The sequence below is a fragment of the Scyliorhinus canicula genome, chromosome 11, assembly GCF_902713615.1.
Source record: "Scyliorhinus canicula chromosome 11, sScyCan1.1, whole genome shotgun sequence".
In the NCBI taxonomy this organism is placed as follows: domain Eukaryota; kingdom Metazoa; phylum Chordata; class Chondrichthyes; order Carcharhiniformes; family Scyliorhinidae; genus Scyliorhinus; species Scyliorhinus canicula.
Genome location: NC_052156.1, coordinates 78,371,692 through 78,392,246, shown reverse-complemented (window position 1 = coordinate 78,392,246; position 20,555 = coordinate 78,371,692). Strand labels below are relative to the sequence as shown.

Below are 20,555 nucleotides of genomic sequence, written 5' to 3'. Positions count from 1 at the left end.
CAGTAAATTCTCCCTATGATATTTTCTATTATATAATCTTCCTGTCTTATTTACACGACTCATTGTCCGCAACACCCGTGGGGAATTCTCACATTGTATATTGTAATATGTATGCACATGGCACACATTGACTAGCTGGTACAAGAATCTTCATGCCTCTTTGGCTTGTGACTCCAGAGTTCATATAACTGAGGGCCAAGGTGCATATCACATACATTTTTAATCTGTGTCAATTGGTGCTACATCAAGCACATGTGATTTTTCTTGTAATTCTTTTCAATGTCAAAGAGTAGCATGCATGAGAGTGTCTTTCAAACCAATAGCAATTCAGTTAACATTCAGAAGAAATTTGAGCTTTGATGTCATGATTGATGATAGATGAACATCTTGCATGTATTTTGGTCTTGTAATAACTTGCAGCTCCATCCAGGACACTCTCACTCACCGTCCTAAATGGAACACAACATTTTCATTTCTATTCAAGGTACCTTCAGTCTTACATTTATGCATACACCAGATGGAAATATTGCAAAGAAAGTACTGAATTAAAAAGTAGAAAATAATTAGAAGTGACCCATGTTTATATTCGGCCTTGGCATGGTAGCCTTGTGGATAGCACAATTGCTTCACAGCTCCAGGGTCCCAGGTTCGATTCCAGCTTGGGTCACTGTCTGTGTGGAGTCTGCACATCCTCCCTGTGTGTGCGTGGGTTTCCTCCGGGTGCTCCGGTTTCCCCCCACAGTCCAAAGATGTGCAGGTTAGGTGGATTGGCCATGATAAATTGGCCTTAGTGTCCAAAACTGACCTTAGTGTTGGGTGGGGTTACTGGGTTATGGGGGTAAGGTGGAGGTGTTGACCTTGGGTAGGGTGCTCTTTCCAAGAGCTGGTGCAGACTCGATGGGCCGAATGGCCTCCATCTGCACTGCAAATTCTATGATATCTAACATCACCGACTTAGAATCCCTACAGTGCAGAAGGAGGCCATTCGGCCCATCAAGTCTGCACCAACCCCCTGAGAGAGCACCCTACCTAGGCTACCCTCCCCTGCAATCTTGTAACCCCACCTAACCTTTGGACACTGAGGGGCAATTTAGAATGGCCAGTCCACCTAACCTGCACATCTTTGGACTTATTGTACATATTATCTCAAAATGTCTCCACCACCTCCAAAGCACAAACCAGGGTTTTTATGGAAGATTTTCCAGTAGTCTGGACAGGTGTAGCTTCAACAACATTCAAGAAACTCAACACCATACAGGACAAATTAGAAAGATCTATCAGAGATGTATCAGCTTGCTGCTCAGATAGAGAACTTTAATGATGAGCAAAGATTGGATAGGCTGGGGTTGTTTCTTCACAATATAAGATCCTGAGGTGTGATTTAATTGAGATGTATGAAATAATGAGGGCCCTGATAAAGTGGGTGAGAAGAATTTATTCCCGTCAACAGAGGCCAATAATCAAAGGAAGAGATTTGAATTCTTTGGTCGAAGGATTGGAGGACAGTTGAGCAATGTTTTCACCCAAAGGATGTTGCGGGTCTGGAATCACTGTCTCAAAGAGCAAGGCAGAAACCGTCCTCACATTTTAAAAGTGCTTGCGCATGCACTTGAAGCACAAGGTTACAGATGAAGAGCTGAATAAGCTAGATAGTCCTTTTTGGCTGGCCTCGGCATGATGGGATGAATGCTCTCCTTCGGTACTGTAAATTTCAATAATTCAACAATTCTGTGACAAAACAATCTGGTCGGTCAATGTTTCACTCGCTGGCTCAATCATCCACTTTCTCCACCATTGGTGTTCTGTGTTGACATCCCTTGCTACAGGAGTCATGGAAACACTCACCAAGGCTTCTTCGACAGAGCTTCCAAAACGCATGACTTCTACCACTTAGAACAGGGGTGGGCAAACTTTTCCGTGCAAGGGCCGCATTCAGAAATTCACAATTCACAAAGGGCCGCATAGTATATTAAGTAAAATAATTACTTCACCCGGTTATGATTGTGGGCGCCTCATATAGAACATAGAACAGTACAGCACAGAACAGGCCCTTCGGCCCTCGACGTTGTGCCAAGCAATGATCACCCTACTCAAGTCAACGTATCCACCCTATACCAGTAAGTAACCCAACAGCCCCCCCACCCATTAACCTTTAAAAAAAAAATTAAAAAAAAAAAAAAAAAAATTTTTTTTAAAATAAATTTTTAAAAAAAAAATTTTTTTTTTTTTTTTTTTAATGACTTGGTGGGCCGCAGAAATACCTTTGGCGGGCCGCATGCGGCCCGCGGGCCGTAGTTTGCCCACCCCTGACTTAGAAGGTTCAGCAACCACATGGGAACATCATACATCTTGCAACCCCTGACTTGACAGTCTTGAATGAGCACCTTTGCCATGTGGATTGTAGTGGTACACAAAGAAAGCTCTCCCTGCACCATTGTCTCGAGGGCCACCAAGGATAGGTTGGCACAGTGGTTACCATTGATGCCTCGCAGCGCCAGGGACCCAGGTTCAATTCCGGTGTCAGGTGACTGTGTGGAGTTTGCAGATTCTCCCTGAGTTTGTTTGGGTTTGCTTCAGATGGTCTGGTTTCTTCCCACAGTCCAAAGATGTGCAGATTAGGTGGATTGGCCATGCTACATTGCCTCTTAATGTCAAAAAGGTGAGGTGAGGGTTTACTGGGTAACAGGAATGGGGTGGGGGTGGGGGGGGGGGAGGTGAGCCTAGGTAGGATGCTCTTTCCAAGGGTTGGTGCAGCCTTGATGGGCCAAATGGCCTCCTTGTGCACTGTAGGGATCGGATGATAGACAATAAATGCTGGCTTTGCCTAAATCCTGAAAATGAATATTACAAAAACATAGACAGGTCAGACCATTTGTAATTATGCTGAATACAGCCTGATATATTTCATATCTTCCATCAACATCATGAAAAAGATGAGCTTCAATAAGCCAAACAGCCTTTCCTCATCTTTAAAATTTTAATTCACTTCAAACTTCAAAAGGGATGTTAATTCTCATTACATTATTGTCAATTGTATGCCCCACAGGGCACTCCATCTATCCCCTGAATATTAATACACCCTACAGTTTCTGCAGTGTCACCCCTCAATCTATAAACCTTGCATTATTTAAAATTTCTGGTGGCATGAATGTGAGCACTGCCATTGGTGCAGAGCATGGGTTTCCCATTGGCTCTGGCTGGTCATGTGCCTCTCGTCCGATTGGCTAGGACTAGTCATGTGACTGCTCATCAATTGGTCGAGAGGCAAGTAGACCCCGCCTCCGAGGTGGGGTATAAGTACCCAGAGTTCCCGGCGGTTGGCCTTACTCAGTAGTCGACCACCGGGCTAACAACTAGCTGATTAAAGCCACAGTTCGGATCCTAATCGTGTCTTGAGTCCAATTGATGGTACATCAAAATTAAATTTTTTAAATTACAAAAAGTTGAATAGTCTGTAAACCAATTAGCCGAATAAGTAATCGAGTTGAATTAAGTTAATTCATTAAACCAAAAGTTAACAGACATTCCTTAGAGCGAGAAAATATCCTTTTACAATTGGTTAACTAATTCTAACTCCGAAAAATTACATTTAAAATACTTAGAATAAGAATTAATTACTTCAAGGAATTAATGTCTTAATATTGATGTACTAAGTCGCTCATGCAGAATTGCCCTATTTATGATTTTTAAAAAAGCTAATTTACTAGATGCAATTAATTTATGACATATAATTGTTTATGACTTCAAATCTCAGTGAAATGTTTACTGCAATTTGTGAGCTATACTCGACAGTGTACAATATCACAGAAATAAAATTGATTGTACTGAACTTGTAGGAATTGACCTACAACCTGTCTTGTCTGAATAAATCTTAACAAGATTTGACGTGTTCATTGATGATAGAGTCTAACCTTGTAATAAGCCTGTGATTGGTTGGAGATATTCATTTTTCCAATACTTGAGCTTCTTTTAACTTTTCCCATTGCTCAGCACTTTGGGATTTATTCCTGCACTTGGGAACCTCGGAGGCAGGATTTTCCTGTCCCTCTCGCCATTGGGAACTGTGGCCTGGTTAAAGGTGACCCCTCCCCCCCCCCCCCCCCCCCCAGGCCGGTTGCCCGGCGGCATGGCGGGTGAGCTATGCAAAATGTCGTAGACAATGGTGCCATTATTATGCTACCAATGTTATGCCGTCTCTGCCACTGGAAAACACAACGTGGGGTGTGTAGAAATTCTCGCCCTCTCATGTTGTCGTTGCAAGTGACGAGTCCCATCGATGTTTTGAGGGATGGGTTAAATTATAGAATCATAGAATTTACATTGCAGAAGGAGACCCTTTGGCCTATCAAGTCTGCACCGGCCCTTACAAAGAGCACCCTACTCAAACCCACGTATCTAAACTATCCCCAAAACCCAGTAACCCCTACTTAACCTTTTACGGGCACTAAGGGCAATTTATCATAGCCAACCCACCTAACCCGCTCAACTTTGGACTGTGGGAGGAAACCGGAGCACCCGGAGGAAACCCACGCAGACACGGGGAGAACGAGCAGACTCCGCACGATAGTGACCCAGGCAGGAATCGAACCTGGGACCCTGGAGCTGTGAAGCAACTGTGATAACCACCATGCTACCTTGCTACCCAACTCCCTTGGGTGAGAGCAGAAAAGTATTCCAACTCAAGTGCTGCAAATTACCTTGCGGAGGGTGAACAGTAAGTCCGGGTTCTGCCAAGTGAATTTGGGGCAACAAATCGTTGATGCGTGCCCATTATTGCTCGATGCCCTCCATCGATGGAGCTTTAAAGTTGCTGTGGTCTCTCAGATTAAAAATAACAAGCGGAGATTGTTAAATAAATAAATATCTAGATCTATTGGACTTTGACTTCAGGACTTCCCAATACAACCTGAAGGCATCGTAACCTGGAAAGCACTCCCATAATGTAAAGAAAACTAAGCAAACGTTTTAATCCTCCAATAGTCATAGCAAAAACTGGTGGGGGAGAAAAATCAAAGTGTTGATGTCACCCGAAGATATTGTGGCATTCTTGAAGAAAATCTTGAGAGGGTGACAGAAACTGAAAAAGGGAAATGAGCCAGTGACTCTGGAATGTGTCCAATGTACATATTCCTATTTGCCTTGCAGGTTTAGAAGTCTGGTCTTTGCTGGGGTTATCGGGACACATAGTGACATTTTAATTTTCATACATTAAGCTTTGAGTACCTATCGCTGTGTTCCCTGCACAGTACAACCTGAACCATCTGGATTCCAAAGCATAATTGTACCAAAAGTCATTTATTCAAACAGCAATAGAATACAAAGCACCAGAACAGGCATGACGCTAACTGCAATGCTAATGAGCCACTAACACAGTGCAAGCAGACCGACTGAAGTTGATGCTGAGAAGCTAATGAATGATTCCAATCTTCACAACACTGTCAAAACCGAGGGACCGAGATCAGTGTGGCTGACATGAAATCAAATTATTGAAGCACTAGGTTTGTACAATGTTCTGACCAATGTCATGGACAAGAGGCTGGACAGGGTGGCAGCACCCAACTGAAGGTTATTGGCCGGAATTCTCCGGCTGTTCATGCCGGCGGGATTCTCAGTCCCCACCAGCAGCGCACCCCTTCGCACGGGTTTCGCGGCAGCGTGGGGTGGCTTCAATGGGAATTCAATGGGAGGAGGGAATCCCACGCACCACTGTCGAGAAACAAGCGGCTGGGATGCCGGAGAATCCAACCCAGTGTCGACATGTATTCATTGCTTCCAATACGGTCTCCTCTACATTGGCGAGACTAATCGCAGGCTAGGTGACCGCTTTCTGCACCATCTACGCTCAGTCCGCAAGCGTGACTCCAACGTTCCTGTCACTTATCAATTTAACTCGGGGCTTTGCTCTCTTGCCCACATGTCCGTCCTTGGCCTGCTGCAATGCTCCATCAAAGCCCGACGCAAACCAAGGAGCAGCATCACATCTTCTGATTAGGCACGTTACAGTCCCCAGGACTCAACATTGAGTTCAACAACTTTAGATTGTGATGTTTCCTCTCAACCCTCCCCCCCCCCCCACCATTTTAATGCCCACACATGTAATGTCTCAACCTCCTCCCCCCCACGCCAGTCATTCTGTCTTTTGTTCTTAAAGTTGCTACTTTTTATTGTAGTTTCTACATCTCTAACTCATTCTCCCTCTCTTCAGTTCTGAAAAAGAGTCAAAGGACTCGAAACGTTAACTCTGTTTCTCTCCTCATAGATGCTGGCAGACCTGCTGAGTTTTTCCGTCGTCCTCTGTTCCTCTGTCAAAGATTTGAGTAACTCAGACATTCAGATAAACATCCCTAAGTCTGAAGGAATAACTGAGAGTAAAGCCTTGCGGCGGCACAGCTGCACAGTGGTTAGCACTGCTGCCTCCCAGCGCCAGGGAACCAGGTTCGATTCCGACCTTGGGTAATTGCCTGTATGACGTTTGCACATTCTCCCTGTGTCTGTGTGTGTTTCCTCTGGATAGTCCAGTTCCTCCCACAGTCCAAAGATGTGCAGGTTAGGTAGATTGCCGATGACAAATTGCCTCTTAAGGTGGGGTTATGGGCAGAAGCGGAGGGGGGGGGGGGGGGGGTGGCTTCAGTGGGGTGGCCTTTCGAGGTGTCGGTGCAGACTTGATAGACAGAGTGGCCTCTTTCTGCACTTCAAGGATTCTATGGAAATCTGCAATGTACTGGATGCCGACATTGCTGACCTGCATACAACAAGCTTTACTGCAGATAAGGCATTAAACCACATAGACATCCAGATATTCGATTCCAGGAGGGTTGTGTTTGGAAGATGCGCTGGGAGTCCACTTGGAGGTTCCCACGCACTGTGCACAGGAATTGCCTGGGAAGTTTCAACTGATTTAAATCTGTGACTTCAGGTGGCTCTGACCCTCTAAGCAGAAGTTAGGAAGTGATTTTAATCCTTCTAACATTTCCTGGGTAACTATACAACTGAACGCCCCACCCTATCATCTCCAAGTGAACACCCTGGACAAACAATGGGCGGAATTCTCCGCAAGTGGAATTCTCCATTTTGCCGGTGCCTGGGGGTTTTCCAACGGCGTGGGCTGCCCCACAATGGGAAACCCCATTGACCGGCGACGTAATGGAGAATCCCGCCGGCGAGTCGGGGCAGACAAGCGGCACAGCAGGGCGGAGAATCCAGCCCCATGCCTCCCCCTCCAGCCGACATGACCCCACCCCGCTGACCACCCAACTAAACCCCATCCCCAGATTCCACCTATCTCACAATTACCCTCTTGACTACCCTACCAGCCCCCTGAGCCCCCAATCACCCGCGTGGCCACCTGACTATCCCAACTCCACCTTGACTAGCTGACTAACCTATTTACCCCTATTCACCCTGCACCACTGCACATTTTGTGGCAGGGCGGGGTCGGAAACCTGGACGAGGAATGGGCAGCTCCAGACTAAGTTGAGTAAAAAGGAACAGAATGGCAATCCAATGGCGATTGCCACACCACGGAAATATTCGACTGTTATATCTGACACAAGTCTCTTTGTGAAGGTGGCCTGCATTCAGTGCTAGATTGATGCTTTAAGACAGCGCAGGGCAGGAACAAGATGTCTCTGATCTTGCATTGCCATGGCATATGACAATTAATGCAATTTGTGGGCATAGTTGGTTCAATTGTAGGTCTGAAGGACACAAGAGACATTAGAGTGATTTAATCCTGATGAAGCAAGACAAATTTAATACATATTTTTTTCTTAATAAAAAATATTTTAAAGCTTTGTTCAGCCAAGTGTGCATTACTATATTGGTTGTTTTTTTCTTATTAAAGCTCCAGTTATTGTTTCAAGGTTTATCATTCTAATACAGCCTCTCAAATCAATAATTACTGAACTAACTAATCCCTTCCCACAAATATTCATAATATTAAAGAGACTAATTAATCTATTCACCTGAAATATATTGGGGCATAAATTGTATAGCATTGCCTGAAAAAGGACATAGGATTGCAAGGTATCGTTAACTTGCTCCTATTGATTGAAATGTGGCCGTCTTGGTACTGCCTGCTTAACTATCATCCATTGTTGTTAAAACTCAGCTCCTTCATTCATGCCCTTTAGGGAAGGAAATCTGCCATCCTTACCTGGTCTAACCTGCATGTGATTGCAGGCCCACAACAATGTGGTTGATTCTTAATTGCCCCTTGAAATGACCGAGCAAGCCACTAACTTCAAGGGCAAATCAGGATGGGTAACAAATGCTGGCCATGTGAGCGATGCTCCTATCCCATGAAATAACAGGGGGACAATATCATGAGTGGCTAACACCACTTAAAGTTAGCCTGTATTGCTTAATGCTAGTTTGCACCTCTTAAAGGGAGGCGCATTGCGACAGAAGCAGGCACTGGGAGTCATGCTTGAAGAGAATCTGACATGAGAAAGAGAGGGGAATACCAAATCTGGGAGTGGAGATCCTCCAGATGGACAGTGAGAAGGGAATATGAGTGGATAACTGTGGAGATTAATGTCAGGGGTCAAGCCTGAGGATCTGGTTGCTGTGCCAGAAGAAGTTCAATGATCTCACGTGATTGGTCAAAATTAGTGAACACATGTTGAGATATCAGATGCCATCGGCAAATTGCGCCAGTAACCTGACATTTTTCTCAAATCAACACACCCCACTACTCACCAAACACCAATCACTATCATTCCGGCCTAACATACGTATACTTCATCTCACCTTCACAGATGCTGCAACACTCAAACCCACATTTCACAGGCTACACACACAGCAAACTCCTCAACCAAGGAAATCACATTAACCAACAGATTAATCGACACTCACTGGCATACTCCCCCTTCTCTTGTAGGGCAAGGTGGTCCACAATCGATGGCAGCTGGAGCGCACCAGAGGAGGATAATGAGTGACTGCATGTCTTCACCCTAATGAAAGAGATGGTGCTTGGCATTATTACCCAGAAGGAACAAAATGTCCAGAGCAGTGTTTTGATTTGCCCGTTTTACTGTTTCTTCCTTCTGGGTGGCATGGCTGTTGCTAAGGCCAACCATGGGGCTGAAACCATCGAAGATGATAACCTCGCATCTAATCCTCCTCCTCATATCCCACTCCCCCCTTATCCCATTCACTCTTCTGATTTGCAAGCTGCAGATTGTGTCAGCATATTTTGCCCTTTGCCCGTTGCACAACGTTACTTTTCCGGCATATTCCTTCCAGTACCTAAGAGGTGCTAACTGACCAGCAGTGGAAGAAGATCATGGTGGACACTGTAACTTGATGATACACTTTCAGGCCACTCTGGCACGACAGATTGGGATGGACTATGGGGAGGCAGTGATATTGTCACTGGTCTAGTAATCCAGAAACCCAGGATAATGTTCTGGGGACCCGGGTTCAAATCCCATCATGGCAGTTAGTGGAATTTGAATTCAATTAAATTCAATAAAAATCTGGAATTGAAAGTTTAAAAACTGACCACGAAACCATTGTCGATTGTCGTAAAAACTCATCTGGTTCACAAATGACTTTTAGGGGATAAAAAATCTGCTGCCCTTACTTGGTCTGGCCTACATGCGACTCCAGACCCACAGCAATGTGGTTGACTCTTAAATGCCCTCAGGGATGGGCAACAAATGCTGACCCAGTCAGCGACTCATACATCCCATGAACGAATAAAGAAAAATAAATTGACTCTCATTGAGCAGAGAGACTTAGTAGTGACCTCCCCAATGTAACAATAGATGACAAATTATGAGGTGTTACAAATACCTGGATGGCGCGAGATACATAAAAGCTTATCTCCATGCTTATCGTTACAGCTACTGACAATGTCATCCTTGCTCTTGACCGACCCAACATGGCGCCAGGTTTCTGGGGCCGGCCGCGGAAGGAGGTAGGCCTGGCGGGGAGAGGCCGGCCCACCAATTGGTGGGCCCCGAATTGGGCCAGACCCCATTGGAGGCCCTACCTAGGTAAAGCAGCCACCCCCCCCCCCCCCCTCAGCGTTCCTGCACAGTTCCGGCCGGCAGCGACCAGGGGTGAACGACGCCGGCGGTACTGTCATTTTTTTCGTCGGCCTATCCAGGCCGGAGAATCGCCGCTCGCCATTTGTGGCGATTCTCCGAGTGGCCCGGTGCGATTCCCGTGGCGCTAGTTTCGGGGGGGGGGGGGGAGAATCGCGTGCGGTTGACGGGGTGGCGTGGCGCGACTCGCGCGGCGCCCCAATGATTCTCCCACCCACCATGGGGGGGGGGGGGGGAGAATACTGCCCATGCCTCTCTGATTTCAGGTAATAGACCTGGCATTCAGGCTTGCGCTGATAAATGGCAAGTAACATTCACGCAATTCAAGTACCAGGCAATGACCATCTCCAACAATATCTCCCCTTGACATTTAATGGCACTGCCATCACTGAATCTCCCATTATTAACATCCTGGGGATTACCATTGACCAGAAACTGAATAGGATCAGTGTTATATTACTTATTGGCCACTAAGAGGAAAGGTATGGAAGTGCCCACACTCTGAATTCTTTCACGCATGGTGGGAGTTTTTTTTAAGAGGTGTTGCTCATACAATCTGAGGTGGAGAATGGCAAAGCCCACGCAAAACACTCTGCTGAAATCACTACACATCACGTGACACTTGACAAGCAGGGATGCATTCTCAGATACATTATCAGCTATTTAAATGTTGTGCCGACAAGAGCAAGAGGTTGGGAATTCTACAGAGAATAACTCTCTTCTTGACTCGCCAAAGCCTGTCCACCATCTACAAGGCACAAGTCAGAAGTCTGATGGAATTCTCCCAACTTGCCTGGATGAGCGCAGCTCCATTGGAACCCTATCCACTATCCACTACCTCAAACATTCACTCCCTCCACCACCAGCACACAGTGTGTACCATCCACAAGATGCCGTGCTGCAACTCAGCAAAACTCCTTCAACAACTTCCAAGGTGACTACCTCTACCACATAGATGCATAAGGGCAGTAGATGCATGGGAACACCACCACCTTCAAGTTCCCATCCAAGATACTTATCCTGACTTGGAATTATATCATCGTTCCTTCACTTTCACTGGGTCAGCATCCTGGAACTCATCTTTGACAGCGCTGTGGGTGTACCTACACCACATCAACTGTAGCAGTTCAAGTCGGCAGCTCACCACCAACTTCTCGAGGGCAACTATGGATGAGCAACAAGTGCTGCAATAGCCAATGACGCCCTTGTCCTGTGAAATATAGGGCGCGATTCTCCGAAATGGAGACAAAGTCCCGATGCTGGAGTGAAAACCGGAGTGTTTCACTCCGGCGTCGGAGCCCGCTCCCAGCCCCCTATTCTCCCGCCCCCGGGGGCCAGGAGCGACGTCGCGTATTGTACGCGCGCTGGGCCTTGGTGCCACATAAAAAGCGGCGCCATGTAAATGACGCAGCCGGCGTCGTGTAAATGAAGTCACCCGCACATGCGGGGGTTGGCCAGCGCCAACCCACGCATGCACAGTTGCCATCCTCCCCGAGGCCCCGCCACAAGAAGATGGCGGATGGCTCTTGCGGGGCGGCAGAGGAAAGGAGGTCCTTCCTTAGAGAGGTCGGCCCGCCAATCGGTGCGCCCCGATCGCGGGCCAACCCCCATCGGAGGCCCCTTCCAATACAGAACCCCCCCCCGCCCCCCCCCCGGACAGGCCGCCCCCCCCCAGCATTCCCGCGCAGTTCCCGCCGGCAGCGACCAGGTGCGGACGGCCGGAGAATCGCTGCTCGCCTTTTGCAAATGGCGAGCGGCAATTCTTCGAGCGGCCAGCTGTGATTCTCGCCACGCTGGTTTGGTGGGGGTGGGAGAATCACGTGCAGCTGCCAGGCCGGCGTGGCGGGACTCGCGCGGTGCCCCAGTGATTCTCCCACCCGGCGTGGGGGGAGAATTCTGCCCCTTGTGCTGGGAGCACTTCTTCCCTGTCTCCTCATCCCTCTCACAGTAGCTTAATCTCTGTTGGATCTCTGTTTATTCTCCCAGTCATGCTGTATTGGACGGGAATTGCTGACTATTGTACACATACCTGGGAGCAACTGGTTGAAGCAGAAGCCTTGAATTCATTACCTACCACAATAACGCTTGTGAATTTTTGAAACTTGAAACAATTAACGGGATCATGTAACTCCAATGGTACCTTTACGTGACATATTGATTGATGTTATAATCTGCCTGCTCTATGTACTTCTACTGAGGGTTCACTATGTGGACAAGCAACTAAACCAGAAGTTCTCAACCTTTTTTAACCCATGGACCCCTTTTCCTCTTAATTTTTTTTTGTGGACCCCCATAGCCATTCCACAGAAAAATAGCTTCTTATATGCGTGGTAAACTAATCCTAAAGTCCAACTACCTTACCGTGAGGGTTGTAAACGGATTAGCGGTATTTTCGTACGTTGCCAAACTTATTCTAATATGAAAAGTAATTAAAAAAACTTTTTACTGACTAAATTGAATTAAATTACTCTAAAAATAACCAATTCATATCAAATATACACAGTTTCTAGTGATTACTGTGTTAAAGAGAGAGAGAGAGAGAGAGAGAGAAAGGTGAATATTCATCATGAAAACAAACATATTTTTCTTCTACTTGATTCTCAGTAATAACAATTGTTCTGAAGTAGAATTGCTCTATGGACCATTAAAATATCACCGTGGACCCCCAATTCGGTATTTTCTTTGTGTGGACCCCCAGTAATGTTACATGGACCCCCAGGGTCCATGTGGACCCCGGTTGAGAACCATTGACCTAAACAAATGTGGCATCCGGTGCATACCATGATGTCACTTTAGAGCTCTGAGAACAGTAACAAATACAATTCTCTCTCACTGGGGTGAATTCTCCACCAGTGGGATACTCCATTCTGCCTGCAGCTCACACGTGCCTGTGGGTTTCCCTGTAGCATGGGTGGCAACAATGGGATGCCGAGATACACAAGGCTGGGGAGGGAAGAATTCGCCCCACTATTTCTCTTTTGGTGAAAACAGAGTGGTTTCTTCCTCCAATTTCCTGATAACATCCAGGAAAACCTCTAACCCTTGTAACCATCTGCTTTGGCCAGTGAATAATCTGCCAGGGAGAGCACGTCTTCACATTTTGACGTAAAGGTGAGAATTTTTGAACCGTGTGCTGGGGTGCCTGCTGTCAGAGGACTAAGTTCAAACAGTGAACTTAATGTCAAATCATGTGCAGAAATTTAGATAAGGTGAGAAAGACTGGATAAAGAGTGAGATGAAAGTGACAAAGAAAAATTAAAAAAAAACTTTTCTAATCTCTAATAACATCTCTAATAGAAATTAGAAGCTGAAGGAATGAGACTCCATACTTATTAATGTAAATTTTCAGTTTCAATGCCAGAGAGGCGGTTTTCCAGTAATTGACATTCATGCCATTAACAAGAATCAACAAGGTCCAACATTTTGTGTTGTACTTCTCACCATTTAATCCATTCAAATGGGGAAGCAGATGGTGGGATGCTGTTTCTGTGCACTTTTCAGAGGAGCAGTGCATTTTAAAGATTTACTGTGCATTATTTTCAAAGCAAACTTTGGGCCCATAATAATATAGTAGAAAGAATTATGATAAGAGATACAGCCTCATTGCATGCAAACCTAAAATATCCCTCGTTAATTAAAATTTTCAGACGTTTGAATTTTTTGCACTGGTCAGATGTACAAATTTAAACGCACAGAAGTTAAGTTCATGAGAATTTTGAGGAACAGGAAAAGTCCGACACAGCACACCAAAGTTTGTGCCTACGCACCAAAGTGCTTCTGGTCTGTCACTATCCCCGTAACTTGTCTCTCTACAACATATAATCTCATCATCCCTTGATTCTGTTTATACACTCTTTGCTCATTAAAATGAACGGGCAAAAAATTGAGGGCTGGAATATGCAAAAGTGGAAATCAACTGGCATGAATCTTTGTGAAAAAGAGCCATTCAAGTTAACTAATCATTGGCATAGATTTTCCTCAGGAAATAGGTTGAAATGATTCCATTAATCTCTGCAGAGAATGCTGTAAATGCACAGACAGGACAATAAGTGTCATAAAGATAAGAGTGGAAAGAAAGGTTTGGGTACAGTCACTGGGGAGAATTGGGCACGTGTCCACTGAAAATAGTGATTGCAATTGAAAAGTAATCCACCTTTACCATTTCTTAGATGCTATCTAACTGCCTGTCCAATCTTTCTTTCTCATTGAAAATTAATGAAGGAATCCCAAATTTAGATTTCGAATAAGGAGGCATTGTTTAATGGAGGTTTTATTGGCTTGGATTTGCTTCTATTTGACAACTGAGCCTCTTTGATTCGACCTGATGTCTGAGACAAAAGGACAGGACATTAACAAATTGTGCCGCCAACTCTGCTGGTTACCAGTTGACTGGTACTGAATGACTTCATTCTCTTTGGAAGTGCTTTAAATGTTATATCTGTCGTTTCCAATGCTCTACCAAAAAAATGCGCTGAATCCTTAAACTGAGGCACAATATCACATTCAACTTTATTACTCTTCCAACTTCATCATACTGCCTTCAGTATGAAACTGCGTATCTGTCATTTCAAGGAAAGAAATGCAGAAAATGTATTTCCAGAATAAACTATTCCATTATATATTGCCTCCAGTAAATTAAAGACCCTGAACTTCAGTATGATATTGTACCTTCAGGCCCATTAAAATTGATACATTTCCTCCATGCCCCTGCTTTGAATTACAGTGATAGAAATTAATGTCTGCTACCAATTACATGTATTATAGACACCTTGTGATGCAACAGATTTGGACCTTTCTATTCTTTCCTGGGATGTGGTCATCACTTGGCTAGACCAGCATTTATTGCCCATCCCTAATTGCCCTTGGGAAGATGGTGGTGAGACTTTGCCTTGTACTGCTGCTGTCCATGTGCTGTGCGTACAACCACATTGCTGTTGAGGAAGGGGTTCCAGGATTTTGATCCATTGACAGTGAAGGAACCATGATATAATTCCAAGTCAGGATAGCAAGTGGTTTAGAAGGGAACTTGTTGGTGATGCTGTTCCCATGCACCTGCTTCCCTTGTCTTTCTAGGTGGTAGGGGTCGCAGGTTTGGAAGGTGCTGTTGAAAGAGCCTTGGTGAGTTGCTGCAATGTCTCCGGTAAATTGTACACACTGCTGCCATTGTATGTTAGTGGAGCAGGGAGTTGAAAATAGTGGCTGGGATGCCAGTCTAACAGGCTGGTTTGTCTTGGATGGTGTCAAGTGTCCTGTTGTGAGATCTGCACTCACCAAGTCCAGTGTAAATTATTCCATCATCCTCGTGACATGCACCTTGTAGATGGTGGAAAGGCTCTGGGGAGTTAGGAGGTGAGTCACTCTCCACAGAATTCCCAGTCTCAGATCTGGGGCGAAATTCTCCCCTACCCGGTGGGGCGGGGGGTCCCAGCATAGTGGAGTGGCTCCAACCACTCCAGTGTCAGGCCTCTCCAGTGCTAGGTCCGCGCCGGAGTGGCTCCCGTTCCGCCGACTGGCGCCAACGGCCTTTGGCACTATGCCGGCCGGCGTCGGAGCTGGCCGAAAGGCCTTCGCCGGTCGGCGTGAGTCCACGCATGCGCCGGAGCGTCAGCGGCCGCTGACATCACCACCGGCGCATGCGCGGTGGAGGTGGTCTCTTCCGCCTCCGCCATGGTGGAGGTCGTGGCGGCGGCGGAAGAAAAAGAGTGCCCCCACGACACTGGCATGCCCGCCGATCGGTAGGCCCCGATCGTGGGCCAGGCCACCGTGGGGGCACCCCCTGGGGTCCGATCGCCCCGTGCCCCTCCCCACCCCAGGACCCCAGGGGCCCAATCCCGCTGCCAATCCCGCTGGCACAGAGGTGGTTTAAACCACGTCGGCGGGGGAGAGGCCTGACAGCGGCGGAATTAGGAGGTGAGTCACTCTCCACAGAATTCCCAGTCTCAGACCTGGGGCGAAATTCTCCCCTACCCGGTAGGGCGGGGGGGTCCCGGCGTAGCGGAGCACGCCGATCGGCGGGGCGCGATTCCAACACCCGCTGATTCCCGGGTGGCGGAGAATTCCGACCACGGTGGGAGCGGGATTTACGCCAGCCCCGGGCGATTCCCCGACCCTACGGGGGGTCGGAGAACTCCGCCCCTGTTCTTGTAGCTACAGTATTTAAACAATAATAATAATCGCTTGTTGTCACAAGTAGGCTTCAATGAAGTTACTGTGAAAAGTCCCTAGTCACCACATTCCGGCGCCTGTTCGGGGAGGTCAGTACGGGAATTGAACCCGTGCTGCTGGCCTTATTCTGCATTACAAGCCAGCTGTTTAGCCCACTGTGCTAAACCAGCCCTAATGGATAATCCGGTTCAATTTCTGGATAATGGTGACCCCCAGAATGTTGATAGTGGGGGATCCAACAATGCCATTGAATGCCAAGGGTAGATAGTTGGATTCTCTTTTATTCAAGATGGTGTTACCTGACATTTGTGTGGCACAAATATTACTTTCCATTAGCCCAAACCTGAATGTTGTCCAGGTTTTGTTGCATATGGACATGGACTGCATCCTGAAGTAAGTCTTATGTGAACATTTATCCATGAATAGAATATAATCTTGATAGAAGCCCAGATTCTGGTTTCAATGGTAGTGAATTAATGCTTAATAACTTTGCGTTACATCCCCTGTCTCGTCTTTTAGGTCTTAATCATTTCAATAAGTGACTTGACAATTCTACCAGACAAGTGGACTGAGGAATCTCAGACAAATAAATATATGTCCATTGATATCACTTAGATTGTTTTCTGGGCTAAGGATATTATTTTTAATGACCATTTGGGTAATAACTTTGTAATAATTAATATGCCCTTTTGAATTTCCATTCCCTAACCCCCACCCAACCCTAGGAGAGGAGAGGATTGGATCACATTCCCAATACCAACAGGAGGGTAAAGTTCAGTTTGTGATTGATGCTGTATATGCCATGGCCCACGCCCTGCACAACATGCACAAAGTTTTGTGCCCAGGATACATTGGCATCTGTGCTGCGATGGACCCAATTAATGGAGACGACTTCCTGGGATACATCCGTAATATACATTTTAATGGTAAGCCGGCTGATTTTACCTTGTTGCAGAAATGGGGGGAATGGGTAATTTATTGTTCATTATTTATGTATTTTTCAATGTTCAATTACATCAGCATGTCAAAACTGTCAAAGAAATCAAGTGGTCAGATTTGTTTTCCTACTTAAAAAAAAAACATTTTTATTGATATTTTCCAGTTTTTACAGAGTAACAGATCAATCTATGGTATACCTGGTATTTACATATAAAGTCGTTACTTATTTACATGTGGAACCCCCCCCCCCCATCCCTCCCCTCCCTTTCCAACCCCTCTCCTCCCTTTCACCCGGTTAGTAGTTTAGATTTCCCTCTTAGCGCTGACTTTTGCCCTGGGCGTCACATACTGCATTCCACTCCTTTCTGTTGTCGTTTTTAGTTGTTGTCGTCAGGGGTGGGACTCCTCCTTTTTCCCCCATGCTTCGTTCTGTGATTCCCTTGGGTTGCCATCCCTCTTCTTCCCCCTCTGCTTCTTTCCATTGTGTGCATCCTCCTTTGTTTTTTTCTCCCTCTCCCCCCCCCTTCTCGTCCCAGTCACTATTGACCTCGAACAGGTCTTGGAACAGACTGATGAAGGGCCCCCTCGCTTTGAGGAAGCCTTCCTCTGACCCTCGGATGGTGTATTTAATCTTCTCCAGGTGGAGAAATTCTGATAGGTCTGCCAGCCAGTCTGAAGCTGTGGGTGGTGCTGCTCATCGACAGCCGAGCAGGATTCTCCGGCGTGCGATTAAGGAAGCAAAAAGCCAGGGCGTCAGCCCTCTTCCCCATATGTAGTTCTGGCTGGTCCGATACCCCAAAGACTGACACTCTCAGGCATGGCTCCATCCTCACCCCCACAACCTTCGACATCGACTCAAAGATGACTGTCCAGAAGATGACAAGTCTGGGGCAGGCCCAGAACATGTGGGAGTGGTTGGGCCTCACTGGCACCGTTTGCATTTGTCCTCTACCTCTGGGAAGAACCTGCTCTTTTGGGTTCTGGTTAGGTAAGCTCGATGTGCCACTTTGAACTACACGAGGCTTAGCCTAGCGGAGGAGGAGATGGAGTTGGCCCTACTCAGTGCTTTGCTCCAGAATCCCCAACACACTTCTGTCCCCAGTTTGTCCTCCCATTTTCGTATGACTTCGTCCAGTGGTAGTCTTTCCCTATCCAGCAACCATCCATATATGTTCCCACAGTTCTCCCCATTCCTCACGGTCATGTTTATTAGTTCTTCTAGTGGTGTATCTCTGGGGCTCTGGGTTATCTTGCTGTCTCCTTGTGCAGAAAGTGTTTAATTTGGAGGTGCCTGAGTTCTTGTCCTGTTGGTACTTCCAGGTCTTTCTTCAGTTCGCCCAAGGTTGAGAGTTTGTCGCCTATGTAAAAATTCCTGACTGTGACCCCCCCCTCCAAACAGGAAGGTTGTTCCCTTTCAGGAGGGCTCCTCCAACCTCACCCATCTGAACTGTAAACTAAGTATTCTGCAGCGAATTTTTTTTCGATCTCAGGTGCTTCTGGCACTCTTTTGACAGAGCAATCAGTGGTCTCTGCCTAAATGATCAAATCAGTGAGTGATTTGGTTACCTCCAGGGAACTGGCTCCATTTAATTTGCAAGGAGAGAACTCAAAACGCCGGGGACTGAATTTGAGATCTGAGCTGCACTTCCAAATGAAATTTGCTTTTTCTTAAAACGAGCTTTAGTTCAGTGTCATGACAGGAACATTTACCTTAATAACCAACCATTGATGTTTGGATAAATGTAACCAAAGTGTGCATTGAATCCCATTTAATCTTTAACTGTGGGGGAGATGTGTCAACTCGTCGAGCAATAGTGAATGGGAAATGCAGTGGAAACCTGGACATTGGTATTTTAGTGTGGGATTAATTAAGTTGGAGACGATGGGCTGTGTGATGAGGCGACACATCGTGCAAGGCATTTTTCCATGAGAGTTCTGGCAGCAGTTAGGGAAATCTGCTGAGTGGTGCCTTGTGTAATGGAGAGTCCAAGGTTGGCAAGGATTTATGAAAACAAGACTGGTAAGAAATCCAAACTCAGAAAATGCAACTTTCTAGGCAAATGAACTATAAACCTGAAGGTTAAACCCCTTGCTAATCTCTGTCATTTGCTGTTAAGTTTTCTTTTTACTCTTGGGTCCCAATAATAATGTCTCTGACATTTTCCAGATTTCAGACTAATTTTTTTTTAGATCTATGTGTTAGCTATTGTGAAGTGAAGGCCAACAGGGCATCAGATAACCTTTTCCCTATTGTGAAAGGAAAATCAGGATAGCAGCATGGAATCAAGAGATCTATTATAAAAGCAACATCGCTGTCATAGCAACGACTCAAACTAACCACCTGTAACCAAGAACATTGCTGTGACCACAGATGATGAGGTCACTCTGAAAAGGGACCATCGATTATTCATTACAAAGAAAGGGTAATGGACATATGTATGGAACCGTATCAAAACACAACACTTCCCGTACACCACAACTTTGGCATTTAAACTAAAGTCAAAATGCCTTTGGAATTGAAGTTCAGCCTGATTCCAGAGTGGGACTCAGAATCATAGAATTGTTACGGTGGAGAAGGGGACCATTTAGCTCATCATGTCTGCAATGACTCTCCAAACGAGCATTATGATTTTGAGCCATTCTCCTGCCTTTTTCCCGTACCCCTGCACATTGTTTCTATTCAAGTAATCATCGCGTACCCCCTTGAATGCCTCGACTGAACCCGCCTCCACCACACTTCCAGGCCGTGCATTCCAGACCGCAACCACTCGTGTGAAAACATTTTTTCTCACACCACACTTGCATCTTTTGCAAATGAACTTTAAATCTGTGTCCTCTCCTTCTTGATTCTTTTACAAGCAGAAACAGTTTCTTCCTGTCTACTCTGTCCAGCCCTCTCATGATTTTGAACATCCCTATAAAATCTCCTCTTAGCCTTCTCCTTCTCTCTAAGGAGACCAGTCCGAATGTCTCCAATCAATCCTTATAACTGAAGTTTCTCATCCCTGGAACCATTCTTATAAGCCTCAATGCACACTCTCCAATGCGTTCACATTTTTCCAATCGTGTGGCGCCCAGAAGTGTCCACAATACTCCAGCTGAGGTCTAACTAGTGCCTTGTGTAAATTCAGCATAACCATTTTGCTCTTGTACTCTATGCCCCTATTAGTAATTAATCTCCTTAATCTCAATAATCTACACACATATATACCCAGGTCCCTCTGCTCCTGCAATCCATTAAGTATTTTATCCCTTATTTTGTATTGTCTCTCCATGTCCTTGGTAACAAAATGCGTCACCTCACATTTTCTCCACATTAAACTTCACCTGCCACCATGGTGATTGGATAATTTTGCAGCCCTCCAGTTTGACACGTAATATGGAATACAACTCAAAATG

General features: G+C 46.0%; 1 protein-coding gene across 2 annotated transcripts in view; it reads left to right on the top strand.

The window, feature by feature from the left end:
• Positions 1–20,555, top strand: part of LOC119973148 (metabotropic glutamate receptor 7-like) — a 967,737-nt gene that overhangs the window by 586,160 nt on the left and 361,022 nt on the right. For both annotated transcript variants that reach the window (XM_038810761.1, XM_038810760.1), the window contains exon 7: positions 16,943–17,143. In XM_038810761.1, the coding sequence (XP_038666689.1) occupies positions 16,943–17,143 (201 nt within the window). The remainder of the gene's footprint in view (positions 1–16,942; positions 17,144–20,555) is intronic.